Genomic DNA, 25,547 nt, shown 5'->3' with positions numbered 1-25,547 from the left:
TTTTGAATCCTTTACCTCTTCTGGGGTGATTGCTGGTGGTACAGCTATTGAGCAATTGAGTGAAACTTGTATGACTACCTGTGGAATTTTCTCTTCATCACAGAGTAAATATTCCCAGGAAATGGAGAGTGGCCACTCTAGTCCTTTACCGGATGTAAGGATATGTCTGTTGTTTGGCTGAAAAGATTATTTTCTTCATGGTGTTCTGGACTTGGGAAATAACTCACACCACAGTAAAATGACAATTTCCCTTGATCTTGAAAAAGCATTTGCAGAATTTCACCATTTATTGGGCAACAATGCTGGTAAACAACTCACCTTGCTTCAGAATCTTGTAGATAGAGTCTGTGTATTCGGAATAGTTCATGTATTAGTCTTCAACCGTGCTTGATAACTAGCTAATCTGAAGTGAAGGCTAGTAGAAGTCAAACCTCATTTCCCAATAAATTAAGTCATTTATCCTCTTAATCATCTGGAGTACATTTAGGTTGCTACAGTCCATCTTTCTCTCTCTCTCTCTTTCTCTGCAGCAGCCTGAACTGCTGTGTGTTAGGAGTGGGATCGGAAGAAGAGAACTTACTCCCCTTTTCAGAGACAAAATAATGTTATTCTGTCTTTTTAGGCATAGGGGCATAGGTGACTAGAATATGCCAGACTGCTTTAGTTGGTTCCAGAATGGCTTTATTAACAAGAAGCTCTACTCGGCTGGATCCAGAAAAACAAAGTATGGCCAAAAGTTTATGCTGAAGACCTTGAACTTCCCCAAAGAAAGTCTGTAGTTTCTCTCATATTACATAACAGTTCCTGGGAGCACATAGTTAGGAACTTATTAGCTTAGTGGGGATTTATATTAGGTATATTTGGGCTTATTTCTTATGCAAATTGTTGCTTCTTTACATCATCATCCTATTAAACTTCTATTACTTCCTATACCCCTGATTTAGAATGCTCTGTTCACAAACAACTGAAGCTGAGTTTGAAATCTTTATCACGCATCCTTTAGATTGCAGGAAATTTTGTCTATGTTATGCAAACAGAGTTAATTCAAATGTTTTACTTGTAACGATATTTACTTGACATATCTTGAGCTTTTAAAATATACTGACAACCTGTCTTATTTCCTCTTTTTTGTAACTATAGTACTTATGGATGTTACATAGCTTTATCACTGCATCCACATTTTCCATAGCGCAAATATATCCAGTCATTTCAGAAACAGAAGCTGATAGTGACAAAATGGTTGAACCTTAAAATGAGTGCTTCCTTAATCCTTTTCCAGCAGCATTCTTTCAATGCAAGGTGGCTCTTCAAAGCAATTTGTTTTAGCAGTTTCATACACATACTTGTGTGGTAACTGCATTTATTTATACATGAAAACAGCAGGATTATGTCCAGACATGATTGTTTTAGAGCAGGGGTCGGTAACGAAAACAGCAAGATGAGCCATGTTTTTCGAATTCAGTAAATCAATCATTCAAGAGCCTCAATGCTTGTGAATGCAAGACAGCCCTTAATAAATAATGTCAAACCATACTTTTTGTAACCCTTTTTTTAAGAACAGCGCACACAATGACTTGTAATGTGATACCTGTTTACTGCAGAACAATTAAACTTTTTTCATATTCTGTTGAGGTGGTGTTTTTTTTTATTTGCAAATTTCTCATTCTAAATGAGACATAAAGGGAGCCCAGACAAACTCAATATAAATCAAAAGGATTGGGTCCATTCACTTGAAAATTCTGTTTCCATCTTCAGTTTTCCTCTCTTTTGAAGCCATTCCAGCCCCACTTCAATTATGCCAATTTTATTTTACATTTAATTTCACTTTTGTTTCTTAAAATGCGTGTTGTCTTTCACAGCAGGAATGCTTTAGGTTTCCTTTTCCTTTTCAAAATCAAGACGTTATTAGCAACACGATCAAAACAGATACAATACCATAGCTTGCAATATACTGCACATATTAAAGGAGGCTTTAGTCAACGTTTTGAGATCACGTATTGTTTGCTATTTACAGATGAGTTGTTCATTTTTGGGCTTTTAGATGTTCACCATTTATTGAATATAACCAGAAGGGTTCTCTTCTTTTATTTTGCAATTATAGCATTGGGAGCCACAAAGAAGTCCTTAAAGAACCACATGTGGCTCCAGAGCCACAGGGTGCAGCCCCTGCTTTAGAGTCATCTTGGGAACAGCATCTTTTATCCAGATCACTTTAAAATGAAAAAGGAGCTCCTAGAAATGCATTTTTCAGTGTGCCTACTGCAATTTAAAACTTTATATGTCCCTGGCCCCCTCATCTTTTCCTCTCTCAAAGTCCTGTTTTCGTGTGTGTGTGTGTGTGTGTGTATATATAAAACTGTGTTGGCCATAACCATTTATTGCCATAATTCTGTTTTGAAAATGAAGTGATGATGGTAAAAACAGTGTATGTTTAAAATGAATCATATACAAGGTAATACAATGAGATTCCAGTACACAGCACATTAAGTAAATAACCATAAGATATTTTTCATGCATATGCAAAATTGTCCTTCTAAGCACTTTATTAATTATTTCAAAGATACTTAGACATTACCACTCGTAGAAATTCCTATGCATGAAGCCTCATTAATACAAGACACCATACACAGAGATGAGAAACATTTTGGTTGCCCTTAAACAAGCAGAAAGTAAAAAAAATTGTAACTTTTTAATTCTAATGACCAGTATAATACAGCCACATTTTACCTGCAAATTGTTTATCTCATTTGATACAGGGGCTGCTACATTATTCTGAGTAGCTAACCCTATCAACATACTGGAGTTTTAGTAATCAACTCAGAATATGCATCATGAAGAGGTTTACAGGTTATGAGTCAAATGCTTCCAGTTAGTCTAGCTGAACAACTACCAAAATTACAGACATTCTCCTTCTTGCTGCTACATTCAACTTCCCTGAAACCTGGGACTAGATGTTGCCTATTTTCAACTTGAATGATAATCTGCTGCCACATGATAAGTAGTTAGGCATTAAAGTATTAATATCCTGCTTCTAAAAATCACAGTAATAATGCATCTAGGACAAAAACTGAGTGATGCTATGTCATTTTTGAAGTGATATATCATAATTCATAAGCTGACACAGATTGCCTTCTAACACTACATTGTCTCCTGGTTAAGTCAGTCATGCAACACAAACCAGGTAGCAACAGTGATAGGACCAGGCAAAGTACGCATATGTAACAACAATCCACCTTGCAGAGGATGTCAGCAAATTATTCAACTTATGTGAAAAGTACTGCTCACCAGAAATCCACTCCTACTGAAAATTATTATGAATAACTGATAATGTCATTATCAGTCACAGTGACCCTTTGTTGTAAGTGCTGCTGTTTATTTTTATTATATGTGATATTTTGACTTCTAGATTGGTTCACTAAAACACATTAAAAATCTCCTATGTCTTTATATTCCCTTGATCAGTGAGTCCAACGTTAATGGAAACTTCAGGCTATTATCATTATGTTATCTGTATTTTTCAAAAACACTGCAATGAAGAAATGCACATGCAAACGACCTAAACAAGCCTTAATTACAAGACTCACAGTTCTAGAAAGTGTATTAGACAAATAGAGTGAATTTTAAGTAAATCCATTTTTATTTGACGGTGAACAACTGAAATAATTCTTGGAGGAAAGTGAAGCTGTGACATTAATGTTTCCCATATAAAGTACCATAAATATATCTAGAGAGCAAATTTGGTGATTTTTTAAAAAACACCTGTGCAATAACCCTGTATAAAGGTTTGGCCTTTATATGAAAATATTTGTTTGGGTGCACTGAACAGTTGTTTATCTCATTCACAATATTGGCCTCACTGTACTAAATATGGGCTAGTTCCACTTTCCTGTTAGAGACTGGCTCAAACCAAATCTCAGCTCTCAGCACCTCAAATTCTAATAAAGTTCAGATCTAGCTTTTTGTGTTGTCTTAATTTCTGGTAGTGAGAAATTGTAGTGGACAAACATTGACACAGATAAATGATCATTCATTAGTGGGCAGGTAGATAACACTGTTGTGACAAGAACCTTTATAACAGTAAAAAGAATGCCACCAGCACTATAGTGGAGGGCTGGGGAGAGCCCAGCAGCTAGTGGTATACCATCAGGCCTACTGGGGAGCTATAAGCATGCTGTCTGAGGCAGGCAGCAGCAGAACTGGCGCAGCTCCCACTGAATCTTTCAGGCTCCCAATACTTTGGACTATGCCTTTTCCCCCCTTCGGCCAGCTGAGGCAAGGCCCTGGGCACTTGAACTCTGCACCTCTGTGCATCTTCCTCCCACTCCTTCCCTCAGATCCCTCCTGCCACTCAGTTCTTGCAGGACCCACCCCAAGCCCAGAGAAGGGTGGGAACAAATACCACAGATTTGCTGGTCTTCTCTCAAAGCAAACGAACAAGTCAAGCAGAAACCCTGGTGCCTAGCAGGTTGGGGGAACAGCAGCAATCAATACAGACAGACAGTGATGCAGCTAGGGACAAAAGTGAAGAGCGATCAGGTGAGAACATCAGGAGTGACCTGTGTGAAGTATTACAGGAGTAAAAAATCTGATTGAGGATGAGGGCTAAGATGGCTGCTACTGTTCTGAAGAGCTGCTACTGAGGGAACTGTTTAATTTGGGGAGCAATTAAAAAAATACCAGGAAGGGAGCTGATGGGCAGAGAGAGGAAAAGGGGGAAAAAAAAAAGAACCGCTTAATTTGCATACGGGGCAGAGAAAATTATTAATTATGGGGAAGAGGAGGGAAGAGATCGGGGAAGGAGACATACTGAATATTCAGGAATCATGGTAAAAACCAAGAAAGGAACACTGAGAAGAGAACAAATCATCTTAACCAACCTGCACTGCATCTGTTATTTATACGGGCATGAAAAAAGGGAAGCCTTTTATGTAACATAATACCATTTTGAAAAGTAATATCAAATGAAGTTACCATGCATAAATTGAGACTTGGCTTAGAATTATAAGCAGCATATGAACTGTCATGAAATGTGAACTTGTAGCCATTTCAAAGATGTTATTGAAATAATTAAAAGCAGCTGCAAACACAGACAATCTGAATTGCTTTTAATCCTTGCAGATTTAATATCTCTGAGGCAAGCCCTGATAGAGAATGTGTCACTCTCATAAGAAATGTTCACAATTATTCTTCCATCTGTTGATATGAAACTTATTAGCTATTCACTCTAACAGCCAAGGCAAATCCATTTTACTTGCAGCTTGTAAACTGAAGGGAAAGTAATTTACAAAATAAATTCTAGTGAAGTCATACATAGCAACATTTTAAGAGCCTTAGCCTCCATGAAACAATGTGGTAGATTCAGCTTTTTGTCTCTAATCTACCAAAACAGATCCTTGAGATTTCATATAAATATTATTCTACAAAAGCCCAAAATTTCACTTCCTACTCAGGTATGGTAGATAATGTAACACACGCCTCTGGTGATCTGTATTTCATTCTATCCAGTGGTAATTAGTAGAGATAACTGCATTTACCAGAAATCTATTTGAACTTCTTATTACAGTACTTTTCTTCTTAGTGCTTGAGGATAGGTTAAGAAAGTTAACAACTTATTTGACTCAAAAGAAGACATGCAAAGGTCATCTAAGTAGTTTTTGTTTGTTTGTTTGTTTTAAAGACACAGCTTATTGCAATGATATGTTAGCTTTAGGAGGATAACATACTAATGTGATATATGCATGCTTGTAAAAGAAATGCCCTTCGGAAGCAAGCTAATACTCCAGTCAGTTCACATGCAAAGCAAGAAGGGCCATTTCAATAACAAAAATATTTGCCATCAGATGAAACAACCACTAATACAGATTATAATTCCATAGACATATTTAAAAAGTAGCACACGAAACCACACAGCTTGATTTGTAATTAATAGTATTTTTTTCTCCAGGTAAGGGAAAGAATTATTTAAAACCAAACAACCCACCTGCCCACCCACCTATGCAAACTTACCAACACATGGGAGAGAGTAGCCAAGTGCAGGATCATGGATGAACTTGCGATCATTCAGCATAGTCACACAGTATAAATGGAAGCAGTCTAGGCAAATGACATGGCGATGCAAGCACTGGAACACCAGGACAGGGCTTCTGTTGAAAATACCCAACACAATGAAATATTACATTGTTGTATCCAGTACCATACAGACCAATGATACCAAAATACTTTTGTTTTAAAAATTCAGTTCCAGAATTACTAATAATTAGCTATATAGAATCCTATGCCAGCATGACATTTCAAAGAGATTTAATAAAGAAGAAAATGAGTCAGAGACAAGGCAGGCTTTCACTAGAATTCTGAAGGCCATGGAGCAAACTGAGAAGGAAAAACAAAAGAGAGCTGCTCAAATGGGCAGATGCTCTAGACAACGTTCTCAAAGAAGATCATGAACAGAAGACACAGAAGATAGGTTTGTATCAGAGAGGTAGCCGTGTCAGTCTATCTTTGAGAACAACAATATGGCACCTTATAGGCTAACAAATAGGTTTGTGTAGAGAAACAGAGTGTGTGGAGATGGGATTGAAGAGAGAATCAGAGTTAGGCTGAAGAGGGAATCTGAAAGAGTTCATAGCCCATCTTCACACCTAGAAAAGGAGGGATGGTCTTGTAATAGGATTACTGGCCCCTGCCACGCGATAGCAAGGGTGCTGCGCTAGAAACCATTACTAGAAAAAATTTCTGAACAGAGTTCAGAGGCTGGCATAGTACTTATGGAGGTGTAGAGGGAGAGCACTCAGGACAATTAAGCAGCAATAGCTTCTCTCAGTGACAAGGTCAGTGCCAGGAACAGCATAAGCAGCAAACATGGGGAAAAACACAAGCAGCAAACATAGCAAAAATAGCATACACTGTTAGGGCAAGAAACGCTACAATCCAATCAGAACCACTCCCAGTGCCTCACGCAGGACTAACATTGGACTGTAGATAGGCATTCCCAGGGTTAACATCTTGAATGTGCCTTTGCAAAATTATAATTTTATTTTATTGCCCTTACATTTCTGGGATGGGCAACCTAAAACGTATATAACAGCAAAGACATTAATAATCATATGTTATGTCTTCCCTACAGGCGAGAGCCAGAATATCTTAACAATTAAATTCTTTAGTTTATACCATGCTGTAGAAATAAAACATCTAATCTAGCTGTAATCCTTCCCACTGCCACCTCTATCCAGAGAAACCATTAACAATAGTCTCCTGAATGGCACCAAAATAGTGCCTGAGACTGTCAACATGAATAATCTAAAGACACTTTTTTGGTCGATCTAGTTTCATTGTCAATTCCAAAGTAACAACTGTGAGAGATTTTGTAACCCTACGCAGTTACTTTTGAGACCACCATATTAAATTTCTGAATGGTTCATGTGCTATTACATTCCACTCCATGGGCATGCCTCTCCAAATGAAACAACAGTGGTAGGCAATTAAGGCAAGTCACTGAGTCTAAACAACTCCAGATAAGTTCTAACCCGTGGGGCAGTTTGCATATGCTGGATCCAGCTGAATTTTCCAGAGACTAGAAAACAAACAATTTATAGGTGAGGCTTTATTATCTGGAACCCCCGGGGAAACGGAGGGCACTGGATAAACAAATCTGTTGGATGCTGCACCTCGGCCACCAGCCTCTCTCCACCTGCCCCACCACCACCACCAGCCAGGTGGCCACCAGCAGAGCAGATGCCACTTATCCAAATTCCAGATAACCTGGCTTTTACTGCCATATAAAAGGATGATCTTGAACTCACTTGTGGCCTTTGTTAGGATGTGGGCGGGGGGGGAACAAAAACAGATAAGACTTTCTGTCTTGGACAAGAGTAGGAAACACATTCGCTTACCAGGGTCCCTGAAGACTGACAAGTAACCTTTGATAAAATTTTTAGCAGGGGTACAGGAGGACTTTTTGGGGGGGTTGTTTGGTGATGTGATTTTAAAGCCTTTTTTTGGTGTGCTTGGGCCACATTTTTAACCTCTCCTCTTCAACTACATGTACTACAAACTTACTTTAAAAAGAATAAAGAGACAAGATGTTCACTTATCTCCCATCCCCAGAAGCTGGGGCTTAAGAGAAACCCCATCAAATATTGTGATATTTATGATAAAGATTGCACACGTTGGTGACACTGCTATAGCTTCTGTAATTTCTCCCACAAGAGGGTTTGAAAACCCACCTCCCATCTAACATTGAAACCCTAAATTGCCAGGCCCTCAAGATGGTCAACAATGGCAAATAATTTCAGGTGCTGTATCTAAATGTTTAATCTTTCCTACACATAAGCTTCAGAGTCACGTACATGATAGCATATTGGTAGCTTTAAACATATAAGCTCAGTGTTTTAAAGGATTTCACTAAGTAAAGCAGCTTAAAAACTGAATAAATGAAACCTCCCTGTTACTAATCCTTATTAGTTGCCCACTTGCTGTTCAGAATATAATAAATAATAACTATAAAAAGACAGCTGCCAGCTAGAATGAGGAGCTGATCTGTGCTCCTCTAACTCTGCCCAGTCCCAAGATAAATAGGGAGAACTAGAAGAAAACTTGTCAAGTCACTATTCCCCACAAGGATACCTTTACCTCCCTGCCAAATTTGTAGAGGAGGTAAACACCTCAGAGACCCTCCTGGGAAGAAGAATGAGGCAAGATTCCCACCCCATTGGGAGCCATAAGCAATCTTCCCTTTTAGGGTGTTTGTGTGGCACAGCTGTGTGGCACAACGCTGAACCTGTTGCGGCTGTTGTCTGTTCTATGTATTTTGCCCATGTGGCCCCCACCAAATGGAGAAGCAGAAAGACACAGATAATACCTGATACTGTTGTAGAATCCCAGCTAAATGGACAAAGATATGAAAACTGATCTTGTTTAGGTAAGAACCCTACTGGGAAATGAATTGTTCTAGTATATCCTAAAATCTCATGACAGGCATTATTAATGTACTAAAAGTCAGAGCAGCAGCTATGAATGTAAGGAGTTACTTAGCATAAGGAATTATTTGTAGACGCAGTCAATTAAACAAACCATCTTTCCCTGATGCCTTAAGAAAACAGTTGGACTAAACTTCTTTTCCTCGTAGTCCTTATACAGTAAACTCTTTCATTTCCAGCCACTCTATCATCCAGAACTCTCAAATAACCAGCATTTTAACCATAAGTTATTTTAGTTCCCTTTTCCGTAAGTACAGAATGGTGACAGTACATACAAATAAACACAGCATACATTTACAGTGTACAATACTACTGTTATAGAATCATACAACACCAGAGCTGTGTCTACACATGCATGCTACTTCGAAGTAGCGGCACTAACTTCGAAATAGCGCCCGTCGTGGCTACACGCGTCGGGCGCTATTTCGAAGTTAACTTCGACGTTAGGCGGCGAGACGTCGAAGTCGCTAACCTCATGAGGGGATCGGAATAGCGCCCTACTTCGACGTTCAACGTCAAAGTAGGGAACGTGTAGACGATCCGCGTCCCGCAACGTCGAAATTGTGGGGTCCTCCATGGCAGCCATCAGCTGGGGGGTTGAGAGACGCTGTCTCTCCAGCCCATGCGGGGCTCTATGGTCACCGTGTGCAGCAGCCCTTAGCACAGGGCTTCTGGCTGCTGCTGCTGCAGCGGGGGATTCATGCTGCATGCACAGGGTCTGCAACTCGTTGTCGGCTCTGTGGATCTTGTGGTGTTTAGTGCAAGTGTGTCTGGGAGGGGCCCTTTAAGGGAGCAGCTGGCTGTTGAGTCCGCCGTGTGACCCTGTCTGCAGCTGTGCCTGGCACCCTTATTTCGATGTGTGCTACTGTGGCGTGTAGACGTTCCCTCGCTGCGCCTATTTCGCTGTGGTGCTGCGCAACGTCGATGTTGAACATCGACGTTGCCAGCCCTGGAGGACGTGTAGACGTTATTCATCGAAATAGCCTATTTCGATGTCGCCACATCGAAATAGGCTACTTCGATGTAGGCTTCACGTGTAGACCTAGCCCAGAATAGGAAGGGACCTCAAGAAGTCATCAAGTCCAGTCCCCTGTCCCCATGGCAGGACCAAGCACTGTCTAGACAATCCCCAACAGATGTCTATCTAACCTGCTCTTAAGTATCTCCAGTGATGGAGATTCCACAGCTTCCATAGGTAGTTTATTCCAGTGTTTAAGCGCCCTGACCGTTAGGAAGTCTTTCTTAATGTCCAAGCTAAACTTTCCTTGCTGCAGTTTAAGCCTGTTGCTTCTTGTGCTATCCTCAGAGGCCAAGGAGAACAATTTTTCTCTCTCCTCCTTGTAACCCTTGTTTAGTTACTTGAAAACTGCTATAATGTCCCCTCTAAGTCTTCTCTTTCCTAAACTAAAGCCCAGTTCTTTCTGGCCTCCCTCATAGTTCATGTTCTCTAGAACTTGAATCATTCTTGTTGCTCTTCTCTGAACTGTCTCCAACTTCCCCACATCTTTCTTGAAATATGCTGCCCAGAACTAGACACAATATTCCAGTTGAAGCCTGATGAGCACTGAGTAGAGAGGAAGAATGACTTCCTGTGTCTTGCTCTCAACTTTCCTGTTAATGCATCCCAGAATAATGTTTGCTTTTTTTTGCAACAGCATCACACCGTTGACTCATATTTAGTTTATGGTTCACTATAACCCCTCAATCCCTTTCTGCAGTACTCCTTCCTAGACAGTTGCTTTCCATTCTGTACGTATGAAGCTGATTGTCCCTTCGCAAGAAGAGTGCTTTGCATTTGTTCTTATTAAACGTCATCCTGTTTACCTCAGACCATTTCTCCAGTTTGTCTAGATCATTTTGAATTTTGACCCGATCCTCCAAAGCCGTTGCAACCCCTTCCAGCTTGGTATCATCTGCGAATCTAATAAGGTAAATAAATCTCTGCATTCATTTTTGCTGTTTCTTAATATCGAATTTTGTTTTTGTTTAGTGTTATGCATTACTAGGTATACCTCTCTATCATCCAGAATATTTGAATATCTGGCAACCTCCCTGTCCTGGGGCTGCCTGCTATGAAAGCTTTACTGTACTTCTGTTTCACAAAGATTATGTGAATTGTGGGTAAACAGCACAGCATCTTACCCCATCCATCAGTCCATGGAGGGGGGGGCAGGAAAAGGGGAAAAAAAGACAAAGGAGAGGGAGAAGATGATGAAGAAAGCAAGCAGCTGATTTGAAACACAGGGAAGTAGGTGAAGTCAAAAGAAATTTGTGAAAAAAACATACTGAGAGAATCTGTGAAATCCCTGCAAGTCATTTTTAGGTGACGTCTGGATTTCTCTGTCTGTTGTATCAAAATCGTAACCAAATATTAATAAAATAGCAGCAGATGTCTATATGACTGACTTTCTGGGATTACATGCAGTGAAGCAAAAATAGCCATGTGGGATTCATTGCTTTGTAATAAGTATATCCGAAGACATGTCACTACCAATAGCATTTATACCTACCCATGAGTGTTACTTTTATAATAAGATACTCGTGATTTTCTATTTTTTTTCCTTCTTTTATTTTGGCAATGTTCCTTTACCTTCAAAGATTTTTCATGTAAGTACCATAAACTTACTTTTATTCCTAAATTGATCCACATACTGTTCAAAAAAAAAAAGTTAAACTTACAGAAGTACCTTTCAAGAAAATATCACTAAAATACCTGCTTAAACATTAGAATTACAGAAATCATATGATTACATATACAATTCTGACACTATCCTAAACATCCACTATATTCACATGTAAGCTAGTCAGTAAAAGCAATATTCTCTATAACCAGCACTCAAACAATCTTAACGTTGTCCCTGCAGAAGACTATATTAATTAAAAGCTTAGTATAACACATGACTCATTCATTATAGTTTTTGTTTGGGACTATATACAAAACCTAATATATTCTTTGTACTCATGCAAAGATTATTTAAAGTCTGACCTTTAATACAATCACATATAATTCACAAATTCAAGACTTGGCCCATTTTAGACTACTTGAATCAATGATTCTATCTTAAGTTTCTTATAGAGCCATCACAACAAAAGAGAAGCAAATGAAAGTTACAAAATTTTCTTACCAAGAAAAATAATTCTTTCTACCTCCAGTTAAACATCATAGCCGCATCAACACGTGCTGGCTACTTTGAAGGAGCCGTGCCAACTTCGAAATAGCTCCCGCCATGTCTACACGTGGTGGGTGCTATTTCAAAGTTGAAATCGACGTAAGGTGGCGAGACGTCGAAGTCGCTTTCCCCATCGGGGATGAGAATAGCACCCTACTTCGACGATGAACGTCGAAGTAGGGCACGTGTAGCCGATCCGCGTCCCGCAATATCGAAAGAGCAGGGTCCGCCATGGCAGCCATCAGCTGAGGGGTTGAGAGACGCTCTCTCCAGCCCCTGAGCTCTATGGTCGCTGCGTGCAGCGGCCCCTTAAAGCTCCCTGCCCCCTGCGTTCCTGTGCAGGAAGCTGAGAGTGCGTGCAGGTGGCAGCACTGCCGCGGCCAGCCTGAATGCATCTCTGCAGCCCCAGGCCGCCACCCCTGCAGCGATGGCCGCCCGCCAGCTCCCCCAAGCGCCCCCAGGGCACCCCCCCCAAGGGGAGCCAGGGCTCCCAGCCTAGCAGCCAGCCCGGAAAAAGGCAGCGGGGCCCCTCCTGGACGGAGGCCGAGATCCGGGACCTGCTGGGGCTCTGGAGCGAGGAGGAGGTGCTCCAGGTAATGGGGAGCAAGAGGCGGAACGTGGATGCGTTCGCTCGGCTGGCCGAAGGCCTGGCCACCTGGGGTCACCGTGCCCGCACTCCAGACCATGTCAGGAGTAAGGTGAAGGAGCTGCAGCAGGGTTACGCCCGGGCCCGGGATGCGGCCAGCTGATCTGGGGCTGCCCCCCACCACTTGCCCCTTTTACAGGGAGCTCAGGTCCATCCTGGGCCCCTGGCACACCTCCTCCCCGCCGGCCACTCTTGACACCTTGGCCAACGAGCCCCAGCAGGCCCCGGAGGTGGAGTCCGCCCCTGAGGCAAGCCCCGCACCCCAGGGCCCCCCCCAGGAGCCCACCCCTGGGATGCCGGAGGAGGAGGAGGAGGGGGAATCTTCCTCCAGTGATGGGGGCTCCACATCGCGCTGCCGTCGCAGAGCTCCAGCAGGGCATCCGCCCAGAGGGTGTCCCCCAACCGTGGGAGTGGACCGTCAGGTATGTACCCCCCCCGGTGCACACCCCCGGGGTTAAGGGGTGGGGACAACAGACATGACCAGGGCTCTCCACATGCCCAGATGACCATGGCCCCAAGGACAGCAGTGGCATGTCCCTCAGAAGAGAGCATCAGCCCCTGCCCCCCAGCAGGACAGCACCATGCCCCATCCCTGGGGATGGGGGCAGCGGAACCTAGGGTCCCCCGGGGGAGAGGGGGTGGGACACCCATCATCATCATCAGCATCTCACGGGGATGGGGAGCCAGCAGCAGAGGGGTGGGGGGACAAGGGCCACGACTCGGGGGCCACGCTAATGGCTGTCTCCACTCTTCTTCCCCCGTGTTCCTCAGCTGCACCATCGGAGGGCCCGGAGAGTGCCGGCGAGGTGTCAGTGGTCCCGGAGAGCCCACCGGGGCCATCCCAGCAGGCCAGCCCCTCGCTGGAGCACCAACCAGCCCCAGGACGGGGCCGCCAAAGGAGGAACCACCACCAGAGGATGGTGACAGACCCCCCGCTGCTCGTGACCCTCCGGTGTCAGCTGGAAGTGTCGGAGCGGCGCTTGTGGGTGGAGGAGCAGCGGCTGGAGCTCCAGGAGCGTGCGCTGGCCTGGTGCCAGGAGGCATGGGGGGCCTTCATGTGCACCCTCGACCGCATAGCGGATTACCTGGCCCCCCATGCCACGCTGCCTGCTGCTCTGCCCGCCCTGCCCGCTCCACCTGCCACTCCGACTGCCGTCCGCCACCCTGGGACCTCCTGCCGAGGGAGGCCTGGGGCCTGCTGACGCCCACCGACCATAGCTGCCGGTTCGCCCAGCCCCCAGCCAGCCTCGGCCAGGGCTGAGGCTGAGGCTGAGGGTCGCACCGGACAGTAGAGGGGTGCGGGGCCCAGGACGTGGTCCCTCCTCCCCCTTTGTACATATCCCCCATCATACCTATTTGTTGTATATAGTTTTATATGGTACTTGCCCCCCCCCCCCGTAAATAGTTCCCCCCTTTTGTTTTGCTCTCTCTCTCTCTCTCTCTCTCTCTATATATATATATATATATATATTTATTTATTTGTACTATTAATAACAAGAAAAATCACCGGTTTTGGTTTCAAAAACAACAGGTCTATTTTTACTTGCAAGAAAAGTGGGGGGGGGGGTGTGCTCTTGGGTGCTCTGTGGTATGGGCGTGGGGGCAGGGAGTGTTGTGGAGGATGGGGGAGTGCAGTGGGGGACCTGCCAGTGTTCACCCCACGGCCTGGTCGAAATGGGCCTGCAGGGCCTCCCGGCCCCGGATCCCCTTGGGGTCCACCTGGTGACTGTGGGTAGCGGGTGGCTGCACGTCAGCCCTGCCAGCCTCCACAGCCCAACCCTGAAAGAATGCCTCCCCCTTGCTCTCGACCAGGTTGTGGAGTGCGCTGCACGCGCCCACAATCTGGGGGATGTTGGTGGGGCCTGCATCAAGGTGGGTGAGAAGACACCTCCAGCGCCCTTTGAGGTGGCCAAAAGTGCGCTCAACCACCTGGCGCGCATGGTTCAAGCGTGTGTTGAAGCGCTCCTGGCTGGCTGACAGATGGCCCATGTAAGGGTGCATGAGCCAGGGCCGGAGGGGGTATGCCGCGTCTGCGACAATGCAGAGGGGCATGGTGGTGTCCCCCACAGGGATCTCCCACTGGGGGACGTAGGTCCCCACCTCCATGTCCCCGGTGGCACAGGCCCAAATTCCTGAACACCCGGGCGTCGTTGGGTGCTGCCAGGCCACCCAACATAAATGTGCAGGAAGCGGCCCTGGCTGTCCACCAAGGCCTGGAGGACCACAGAATGGTAGCCCTTCCTGTTCAGGAAGCGTCCTCTGCTGTGCTCCGGAGCACAGATGGGGATATGGGTCCCATCCAGAGCCCCAAAGTAATTTGGGAAGCCCAGGCTGGCAAACCCCGCAATGGCGGCATCCGGATCCCCAAGCCGTAGGAGCCTGTGGAGGAGCAGGGCATTGATGGCGCAGACGACCTGCAGGGGAAGGACATGGGAGAGCACCAGTGAGGGGTGTGCAGGGTGTGTCTGGCCCTCCACCCCCACGGTTGCCCCCCCCCCGTGGGTCCTCTTACCTCCATGAGGACAGCCCCGATGGTGGCCTTGCCCACGCCAAACTGCTGCCCCACGGATCGGTAGCTGTCTGGAGTGGCCAGCTTCCAGACAGCAATGCCGACCCATTTCTCGACACTGAGGGCACGCCGCATGGTGGTGTCCTGGTGCCTCAGTGTGGGGGTGAGCCACTGGCAGAGCTCCAGGAATGTCTGCCGGCTCGTGCAAAAGTTCTGGAGCCAGCGCTCGTTGTCCCGCTCGCCGAGCACCAGCCACTCCCACCAGTCGGTGCTCGTGGGGTAGCTCCACAGCTGGCAGCGTGTGCGGCTGGGGGTGGTGGAGGACAGCAGTGTCTGGGGCTGCTTCCTCCTCCCCTGGGGGCAGCTCCTCTTCTGTGAATAAAAGGTGGTCAGCTGCCTCTTGCATAGCATTGAGCAGGGCAAGCACTGCTCCTGCAGGGGCGGCTGTGTGGACTTCTGGCTGCTGCGGCTGCTGCTGCTGAGGGTCCATACTGCTTCGACGGGTGTGCGTGCCTGTGGCCCTGCAGACCACGTGCTGTGCAGGCTGTGTGTGTCTGGGAGGGGCCCTTTAAGGGAGCGGCTAGCTGTTGCCCCGGAAGTGCTGGTCCGCCCTGTGACCCTGTCTGCAGCTGTTCCTGGCACCCTTATTTTGATTCAGGCCGCTTTGGCGTGTAGACGCTCCCCTGCAGCACCTACTTCGATGTGGTGCTGCCCAACGTCGACGTTGAACGTTGATGGCACCAGCCCTGGAGGACGTGTAGACGCTATTCATCGAAATAGCTTATTTCGATGTAGCATACACGTGTAGATGTAGCTCATAAGAAGTAAGGCAACTATTTCAAAGATGTACTCTAAAATAATCAATTTTTTTTATGTTTAAACTACCTAACACTTGGCAGCAGACAGATAACAGAAACAAATTATTCCAGCACGTGATCTCCTACTACATATGCAGCAAACACTAAAATCAATAAGTAAATATTAAAGCAGACTCAGTGACCCAGTTGCTGCAGACGCCAACCTCGTGAGCAACAATGAAGACAACTAAGAACTTAAACCAGGTCTACGTGCATGAAGTGGGAGCCAAGACCTTCCAAGATAAGAGGGACAATGACAAAGAGAGCAAGACAAATATCTCAGTAAGCGACATGTTGTTATACTAACAGGAACATCTTTAATGGGAACTCAGGCACTAGCATAACACATTTTCCCTTGTATATCTAAAAATCTGCTTTTCCCTCCCTAATCAATGAAGTACATATCTACAAAAAGTCAGAGTATGACAGATAAACAATTATGATTTATATACACCCCCCCAAACCCCCCCACACCCATCATTGGAAAAATCTATTTTAATCTTGTTTAAGTAAAATTCTCTGTTTTCACATCTGAAGAAGTGGGTCTGCCACACGAAAGCTCATCACCTAACAAATTATAAGTCTTTAAAGTGCCTCATTACTGCCTTTTTTGTCTCTGCTTCCATGTATTTGATCACTTACCATGTGACACATCACTTTTCACTTATGAATGGCTCCAGACATGCGTGTGCAGGCATAAATTTGCTGGCTGTGGTCTTATAAAATAAAAAGTATTCTGAACCCCACCTGCTAAGCGTACCAGGCCTAAAACCTGGCATACCCTCTTCCTTTCATCTGTTTACAGTCCATTTTTTACTTACACACACACCATCTACAAACGTATTTGCAACAATGCACTACCTCCCAATTTTTTTTATTATTCATATTATAGCACATAGGATCCCTAGTCATGCACCAAGATCCCATTTTATGCTTTGTTACCTAACAGAGACCAGTGCCAGAATACCATTACTCATGATGAGTCCTATAATAAGAAACCAGAATCCTGGCCTAGGGACAGGTTTAAAAAACAAAACGAAACAAAACCAAACCAGAAACCTCAGTGAAAGATACCAAGTTTTTGTATAGACCCTGCAAGTTAACTCAGCCGTGACGTTTCTGTGTGTTATGAACATGCGGAAATGATGATCAGCACTGCTTGTAAAAATTGCCCTCTTTGGACCTGCTTAGAACAGCACCATTCTGAAGAGCAGCAGAAGCACAGTGGTTTTCCCTGCCAGCAATGAAACCTTATTACAAGATGGGGATGGTGGGATGCCAAAGTAACACCTAACCACTGTAATAGTGCCCATCCTGAATTGCTTTCATGACACAAGGAGGCTGCTTCTGTGGGGAAACAGATATTGCTACCATATCAGGCAGAGAAGACACTTCTCCATAATCCATTAGTGTGAGCATAGTGCTGGTCCAGGTGCCACTCTCCCTGGTGAGCAGCATGTTTAGTAACTAACAAATCAGTCACATTCTGAGAGAAGATCAGTACATGCTCCTTTACAGAGTATTTGAAAGAATTACAACAGTTTTCTTGAACAGCAGAGGAAGAGACCTGAATCAATGGGAGCAAAGGATGACTGACATAATTGAAGGAGACAGATCAAGAACCATATTAGATCTCATCATGATGTCAATCAGCAGCTGGAGCATGAGGAGAGCAGACAAGGTGAGAGCAGAAATATAACATGAAGTCCTTTTCAAGAAGCATTGAATGGCTCTGAAGACTTTTGGTGCTTTTGAGAGCCAGGATTCCCATACACAGCAGAAGAAATAAGGACTATTATTCAAGGAACTCAAGGGAAAATCAAGAGGTTCTTTTTTTTTTTTTTTTTTTTTTTAACAAAAAAGTACTTGCTGCCTTGGGACTGCTCCAAGGGTAACAGCATGGCTAGAGGAAACAAAGCTACTAGAAAGAACTGGAACATCCCTTTAAAGCCGATCTCAGTAATGTTCACCACTTTAAACATTTTGGACTCAGAAAAACGGTACCTCACTGAACACCAGCCTGCTTCTTACATATTGCCCCAGTTTCCTGGAGTGCCCTTCCAGATGCTTATGAGATGTATTGCTTCTCTTCTTCAATAAATCCTTCAACACTCACTTCTTTGGACTGGACTCCATACATACTTCCACTCCACCTCTCCAGCCCTCTTGCTTGACTTCATTCTCTTAAATATCTCATCAATACATAATTTTAAAAATCTATATACTGAGACTACAAACATGAATAATTCCCTAGGAAACCAGAACTAAGAAGGTGCTTGCACAAAAAAGGACTTGTCTTTCACTGTTTCCCTCATCATCCAACCCTCCTTCTTTTTTAAAGAATGTGCCCCCACATCAATATGGCTCCACGAGATGGAATCCTGTGTGAGAGTGAAAGGAGGTGAAGAGTTTGTACGTTTTGACAACTGTGAGTTTGGCAAAGTTGTGTGTGAACCAGGCATAATGGGGCAATGCATGGCCACTCCTACCTCTGAATTGCCTGATTTTCAGATGTTCTGAGACCTGCTCTACTCAACATTCTGCAAGGGGACCACCTAGCAACAAGCAACCTTAAATCTGCATTAGTTTAGTTGTCCTTTTGCCACTGAACGTAGAGGGTCAGGTACATATCTGCAAAGCTTCACACTTTGAGCATACAGGGGGGAGCAGAAGTCTCCTCAAACGTCAGGCAGGTCACAAGTACCATCCCTGGTACATTCCTAAAACAAGAACTGACCCTTCCTTGCACCTCCTGGGCAGTCTTAAATGATGCTGCCTCGTGTACTGTCCCATGCACTTGACGGAACTCAAGGTGGGATTGTGTTTGTCACGTACGCTGTTTTCCCAGTGGGGGGGCTATCCCAGTCCCTCTTTCTAAGTCAATTTGAAAGTATACTGCAGAGCAGTCACTCATGGGACAGTTGCCTTTCTGACTTGTAAGAGAGGAGAGAAGTTAGGAAAGGAAATAAGTTGTGAGGGCAAGGGGAGAATGATGGATGGGAAGTGATGGAAGGAAGCAGGGAAAGAAAGTGGCAAATTAATTCTCCAGTTTTAAAATATTATCTGTCAGCATCTTGACAGATCTTTTTCATCTTCCATTTAAAATACAAATACTTAATTAAAACATTCAGCGAAATGGTAACTCAAGGGTGCTTCCTCTTCACAAAACCTTCAGCCTCAGCCCATTATATGATTATTAACTCAAAGAGGAAGCACTCTCAACTTGTAACAGCTATTTCTTTACTTAAAAAGAATCAATCAGCAAATAACTTTTAAGAACACTCCTCATCTTTTAATTTAAAGACCGATCTTCTAACTTTTGTTTCTTGGTGCAGACACTACAGTGGCTATGGCCCAGACACAAATGTCTGAAAGAAAGCCTTTTATACAAGTACTTCCTCTGAAAAAAGGCAAACAATGTGCCCTCTGCTAGCAAAACACACTGTGTACTCCTCCTCTGAAGGCAGAGTGAGTTAATGTCAAGGGCAGTAAACTCCTTCCCGCCCACCCAGACAAAAACTACCACAAGATTACAAGCTTAAAATCTAGGTTTGGACTATAGTAAAATGCCCTCAGAAGAGGAGGCCCAGTGCTAGAGAATGCTCATGGTTCCTAGTTGCCCAATCTCTCTGCTCTTCTGGAATACTTGGTCTGCGATTTGTAGTGGTTTGTCAGGAAGAGATGAAACCTTCCTTAAGAATTTTACACAAAAATGGCCATGCTGGATCAGGCCAAAGGTCCATCAGGCACAGTATTGTGGCTTTCAACAATGGCCAATGGTAAGTGTCCCAGAGGGAATGAACAGAACAGTTAATCATCAAGTGGTCCATTATTAATTTTGGGGGAAGTCTGCTTGAGTATACTTCATCTTTGCCCATCCCAGCTCAAAGTACCCCAATATAAACACCATAATCATAATGTTGCTAAATACAATGTTATTATTTTCCTTCTTTCCAGTAGCTCCCTCAAAATAAAGTAGTCATTTCCTGACTAAAATATTTCCACTATTCCATAATAGCCTGTCCTTCGTAATAGGCAGTAGCCTGGCCTCACCACAGAAGCTATGTTACAAATGGAAATGTCATTCCAGTTCCACCTCGAGTGGAGAAAAGGATAAATACATATCAAAAGGTGCAGAAATGTACATAGCTCAACATACTAGTTCATCTTCTGTTTGCTCATGACAGCGCTCTCAGCACTTGCACTTAAGAGCTAGAACTGGCATCACAGGCTACTAGCCCCACCACCACTCAAAAAGAAAAAGAAAAAGAAAAAGAAAAAAAGGCCAAAACTGAGTAAAACAGACTGAATAAAATTCTGGTAAATAATCAATAATACTTAAAATATGGGATGCTACCTAAGAAATTGCCTTGCAAATATCAAAGATAGGAACTTTCACTAGCTCCATAGGCTGTTCAGACCTTCTGGTTGATCAGCATGTAAGCAGAACGTAAAAAGCTTTCCATTAAAGAGTAAACTCCTGTAATGACAACCAAACTGATAGGGCACGTTACCAAAGATGGGGCTAGAGTCCTGAGCATGGGTGTCAGTTGTTCTACCTCTGGAGAAATCCAAGGAATAAACTGTGACTCAGACAAATATAACCTCTCCCTAATCGTTTTTTTTTTTTTTTTTTTTTTTTTTACAAAGGGGAATCCAGATTCCCAAGACACAAATCCTGACACTGAATGACTTAAACAAACACTCACTGAGTGTTTTTTGGTCTAATTCTAGTTTCTTTGAGGAAGATCCACATTTGATCATGACACCAAGTTTGATAACATTTTCCCTGTGAGCTGGAATACACAAATTTAATTTGGATGTTTCTGATTCTGTTTTAGTTTCTGATTGATGGAAAAAAGCATACACTTAGGTTCCCTAATGGTGAATCAGGAAACAAAGACCTTAGAATTTGTCATGTCATTTGGAGGTGCACATCTGTCAGTGTATCTTTAATAGTTTCTACACAATACAGATCAGTTATTATACTAATAACTGTAAACATGATAAACCATTCTGAAGGGAAATTACAGTGGGTGCCTGATATTTAATTTTGAAATACTTCTAACTCATCTCTTTTAAAATCTATATAATATTTTCCTATGAATTCTAGTCCTTTATGAAGACAATTGTAATGTTAATGCAGAAATCCTTGAATTTCAGTGGTGGCAGATAATGGCAATATTCTGATATAGAATACTCAACTGTGCAAATGCCATCAGCAGATAAGGTTAATGGCAGTACAATGCTTGTTTGAAGCCATGCATCCTGCTCTCAGTGTCATTTCAGTTATTTTGAAACATAGTTCACAGCAGTGATTTATCCTCTCTTTGAAGGAGATTGGCTTACTGTATTCCACCCAGTTATTTCTATAGAAATTGGCACACCATACATTTTTGATTTGCGCCAAGCGAAGACTGACAGAAACCTCAACCATAATTTCGTCTCCCAAAGACACTAAAGTAATTTGCTTGTGTTGTCAGTTGGCATGGTTCATATGTGTGTTATTTTCATATACTGTACTGCTCTGTGCAGATAGCAGGGTTAGCAGACCTCAGTAATGCTACCCAGTGTTAAGTGCTGAGGACTGCAATATCGTTGTTTGGCTGCTTAGTGCTTCTGTCCTTGAAGGTTCAATGTTGTTACTAAATAGCGCAGAATGTTCATTTAGGAGACCTTGATGTTATTCATAAAGACTGACCACAGGCACAATTCAGAGACAAAGGCGTTCAGTACATTGCCCAGGTCCATGCTATGGAACTAATAACAACTTTAACAAGTTTGTGTACTGGTCAGAAAATTTTTAAATATTTATTCAATACTTGGCCTGACTTTGGTTGGCAGCCTTTAGTTCAGGTCTTAGGTCTTTCTCTCTCTCTCTCTCTACTACTACACCTTGATAACATTCCTGAAAACAGCAATTGATTTCACAGTAGAACTGCATGTTTAAGCTGGAACGCATACAAAAGCATGCAGTATAACTGTCTGACTAAAAAAAGAGGTAAGGCCTGGCACTTGCTTACATAACAGGGTCTGATTTTGCTTCTATCATAATCAAAAGCTAAATTCCAATAGATTTCAATGTGACAAGAGATGGCTATGAATTTTCTTGAACAAGTTATTTTTAGTCACACTCTTGAGAAAGATGAATGCCTTTGGGAAGCACAATATTGTCCTGTACACTTAGGGAATAATGTTCATACCCAGCTAGCTAAATTATATCTGCAAATTTCATAGCAGCTGCACACAAAATCCATTTTTACATCTGTAAGTGCTCTTCACTGTACTTGTGAAATATGCTCCCATCCAGCGCTCACTGGCCCTCACCATATTTCCAAAAAAGAAAAAAAAATCAGTTTTTAAATAACAGAAGCTGAAAAAGAGTTTAAATAGAATTCCCACCTAAGGAAAAGCTCAGCAACAATACATTCAGTCTGGGGCACACACCAAGCACTGAGAACTCTATTTGCTCTTAGGTTAAGCAAATATCATCAGCCTTGAACACCTTCCCATCTCTTCCAGTGGATTCATATACTGCATAAAACTAGTATGGAGACAGAACAGAACTTTGTAAGTATCTCACATTAGAAAAGTTCCAAAGGAAGACGAACAATCTACCAAGCCCTGTCTCCTCTGCTCTCTCTCTCTCTGAAAGGAAAAACAAAACAAAAAGAACCAGAACCACCCAAGCATGATTCCTTGAACCTTGCCCAGGTAAACATTTAGGTTAAGTCTAGACTAGAGAGTTTTGTCAAAAAAAATAAATAAAAATACTCGGGGTTTCGTTGACAAAACTCGGAGCATCTACACATAAAATGCATTTTGTCAACAGTCTGTTGAGAAAACTTGGCACTTCCGCTGAGAGCTTTCTGCCTCTCCACAATGAGGAACAACACTTTGGTCAATGGTTTCAGTCAACAAAAAAGCCATGTAGACCTTTCAGAGGCCCCCCCTCTGTAAACACAAAGAGTTTCTGGTTCACCAGTCAGCTCTGTCTGCTGTGCTTCCAGTTGGCTCTTCTGTCGAGAGAGCACCTGGGCAGTCTAGCAGCTCTCTGTCGACAGAGAGGATTGCTGTTTTGATCTGCTTTTGTGTGGACGTGATCCGTTGACAGAAGTTTTGCTGTAAAATCTCTTCTGACGGGAACTTCTGTCGACAGATCGCTGTAGTGTAGATGTAGCCTCAGAGTAACAGTGCCTCATAATAAATGGCATCAAAAGCTATCAAAAGATCTTAAATAGCATGGTCACTTTTCTGTAGGAGAAAGTTATCAGCCAATGAGACTCCAGTTGCCTCTGTATCATCCCCAGAATTAGTACCACATTAATAGCCATAAAGGAAATGTGAGAACTACATGTGAAGCTAGTGCTGCTTTGGCAAAATCTTTAACTCTCTCTTGACAGGAAAGGACAGCAACTGATAACACTGTAAGCTTCAAAAAGTGCCTGATGCCTGGAAACAGGCTCTAACAATCTAAACTAATAGAGATCTCCACACCCGTTCATTTGTTTTTAAACCATCAGAGGCACGTTGCAAATGGCAGATATCCAAATACTTTCAGAATGTTGACATGAATCCCTGTTTATGCAAGCCACTAGTCCGATAGCACAAGGCACTTGTGGATTCTGCACATATGATCCACATGGAAGCATAATGTATGTGGCCAGTTTTTAAAATTTCATCTGAACTGTATTCGGACTATTGCTACATCTCCCTCTGAACTTATAAGTTTCCTTTGAGTGACAGAAACAAACCACACATGCATACCTGTTACTTGGGACATATGTTGGACATAAGATGGGTTCAGATGTTTGGTTCACTTCAATCCCCTTCAACACAGTATGCACATTTATCCTAAAATTATTTGAATATATCCAACATTTGCTGTTTCCCTTTTCCTGTCTCTTTGTTTACCTCATCCTTGTCCCTTTGTCCATTCTCCAAGTCCTCTCACAGTGTGTCTACACTAGAAGTTAACTTCTAAGTTAGTTCCAAAGTTAGGCACTACTTTGAAGTAGCCAGAAGAGAGTCTACACACATTTTCCCTTACCTTGAAGTTAACAGAATATTGCCTGCCCCCCACCACCACGCAAAGGAATATTAGTAAAGACTTACAAAAAGGCCAAGAAGTGGAAATCCCATTAAAGGGTCTTTTGGAACACTCAGGCTGTCTCTACACTACAAAAATAACTTTGAACTTCCAAGTACAACTTCGAAGTAAGCAACTTGGAAACTGAACATTTACACACACCCTACTTCAAAGTTAAACTTCGAAGTAGGGCACTACTCCATTCCCAGAAATGGAGTAAGGACTTGGAAGTTGGGCTCGAAGGTTATTTTTGTAGTGTAGACAGCCTCAGTGTTCCAAAAGACCCTTGAACAGAATTTCCACTTGTTGGCCTTTTTGTAAGTCTTTACTAGTATGCCCTTGCATGAAAAAAATAATGGCAGTATTCTGTGCTCTGGGTGGGTTCTTATATTTGTATTTAACACAATCTGGAGATTCCCTGGGCCAGCAAGGTATGACTCATATTTTACTGTCTGTGTCAAAGGGAAGTTGCACAGTTAGTGAGCCCTGAAGACAGCACCATTGCTGCGGAGCCTCCAGAATGGAATTTGGATAGGTGGCACAAGGGCACTAAAGAAGGCATTTGTCAGGGATTTTTCCATCTATCCCTTGGGCATCATCGCCGCCGTGGGTCAGGGGAAGCAAGCCTTTGGCCACTAAACATCAATGCAGGCACATGAAAAATCTAAAGTCAAATAGGCTGCCATTTAGCAGCCCCTGCAACGGTCACTCTGAGTCAGTTGGTTTCCCCAGTAACCTGAACTCATGAATAATTCATGATGGCAGGTTTGAAATGGAGTCCTCCGATTGGCCGAGGGGCTAGGCTCTCTACCACCTTCGGCAAAGAGGAGGACCTGTTTGAAAACACCTGAGTAGAATTTTGGATATTATAATTAGGTTATGAATAATCATGAGATCTCTCTATAAATTCCTGGCTGTCAGCTCAGTCTGCGGCCCTTGGGGATTCAGATGAGAACTCTGATGCCCAGCACAGGGCAGCGTGGCAGCCTACACTGCATCTGCTAGACCCTCAGGCTAGCTCACCTGACCGAAGAGCTGAAAATCACTGTGGCGCCCGCCCCTCAGGCGGCTCCGCCCTTGAGCTGAGACAACACCACAGCTGAGACAGCCTTCCTCAGGAGCCTGTTAATAGGGAAGTGGCACCAGTGCTCCAGCGCCTCACCGCTCACAAGCGGCGCGCTTGCATCGAGGAGCAACAAGTGGGCTTCTCGGCGTGCCTGCTGGGTGGCGAACTGGCCCGTGGCTTCGGCCACAGGTACTGCATACCCAGCGGGGAAACCAGAAGCCCACCAACTTCGTGT

At 43.7% G+C, this 25,547-nt stretch overlaps 1 protein-coding gene across 2 annotated transcripts in view; it reads right to left on the bottom strand.

Moving 5' to 3' along the window:
- Positions 1–25,547, bottom strand: part of PRKN (parkin RBR E3 ubiquitin protein ligase) — a 1,267,469-nt gene that overhangs the window by 438,523 nt on the left and 803,399 nt on the right. For both annotated transcript variants that reach the window (XM_074988686.1, XM_074988685.1), the window contains one exon: positions 6,007–6,143. In XM_074988686.1, the coding sequence (XP_074844787.1) occupies positions 6,007–6,143 (137 nt within the window). The remainder of the gene's footprint in view (positions 1–6,006; positions 6,144–25,547) is intronic.

This window comes from Carettochelys insculpta, chromosome 3 (genome assembly GCF_033958435.1).
Source record: "Carettochelys insculpta isolate YL-2023 chromosome 3, ASM3395843v1, whole genome shotgun sequence".
NCBI lineage: Eukaryota > Metazoa > Chordata > Testudines > Carettochelyidae > Carettochelys > Carettochelys insculpta.
This window is presented reverse-complemented; position numbering and strand designations above follow the sequence as displayed.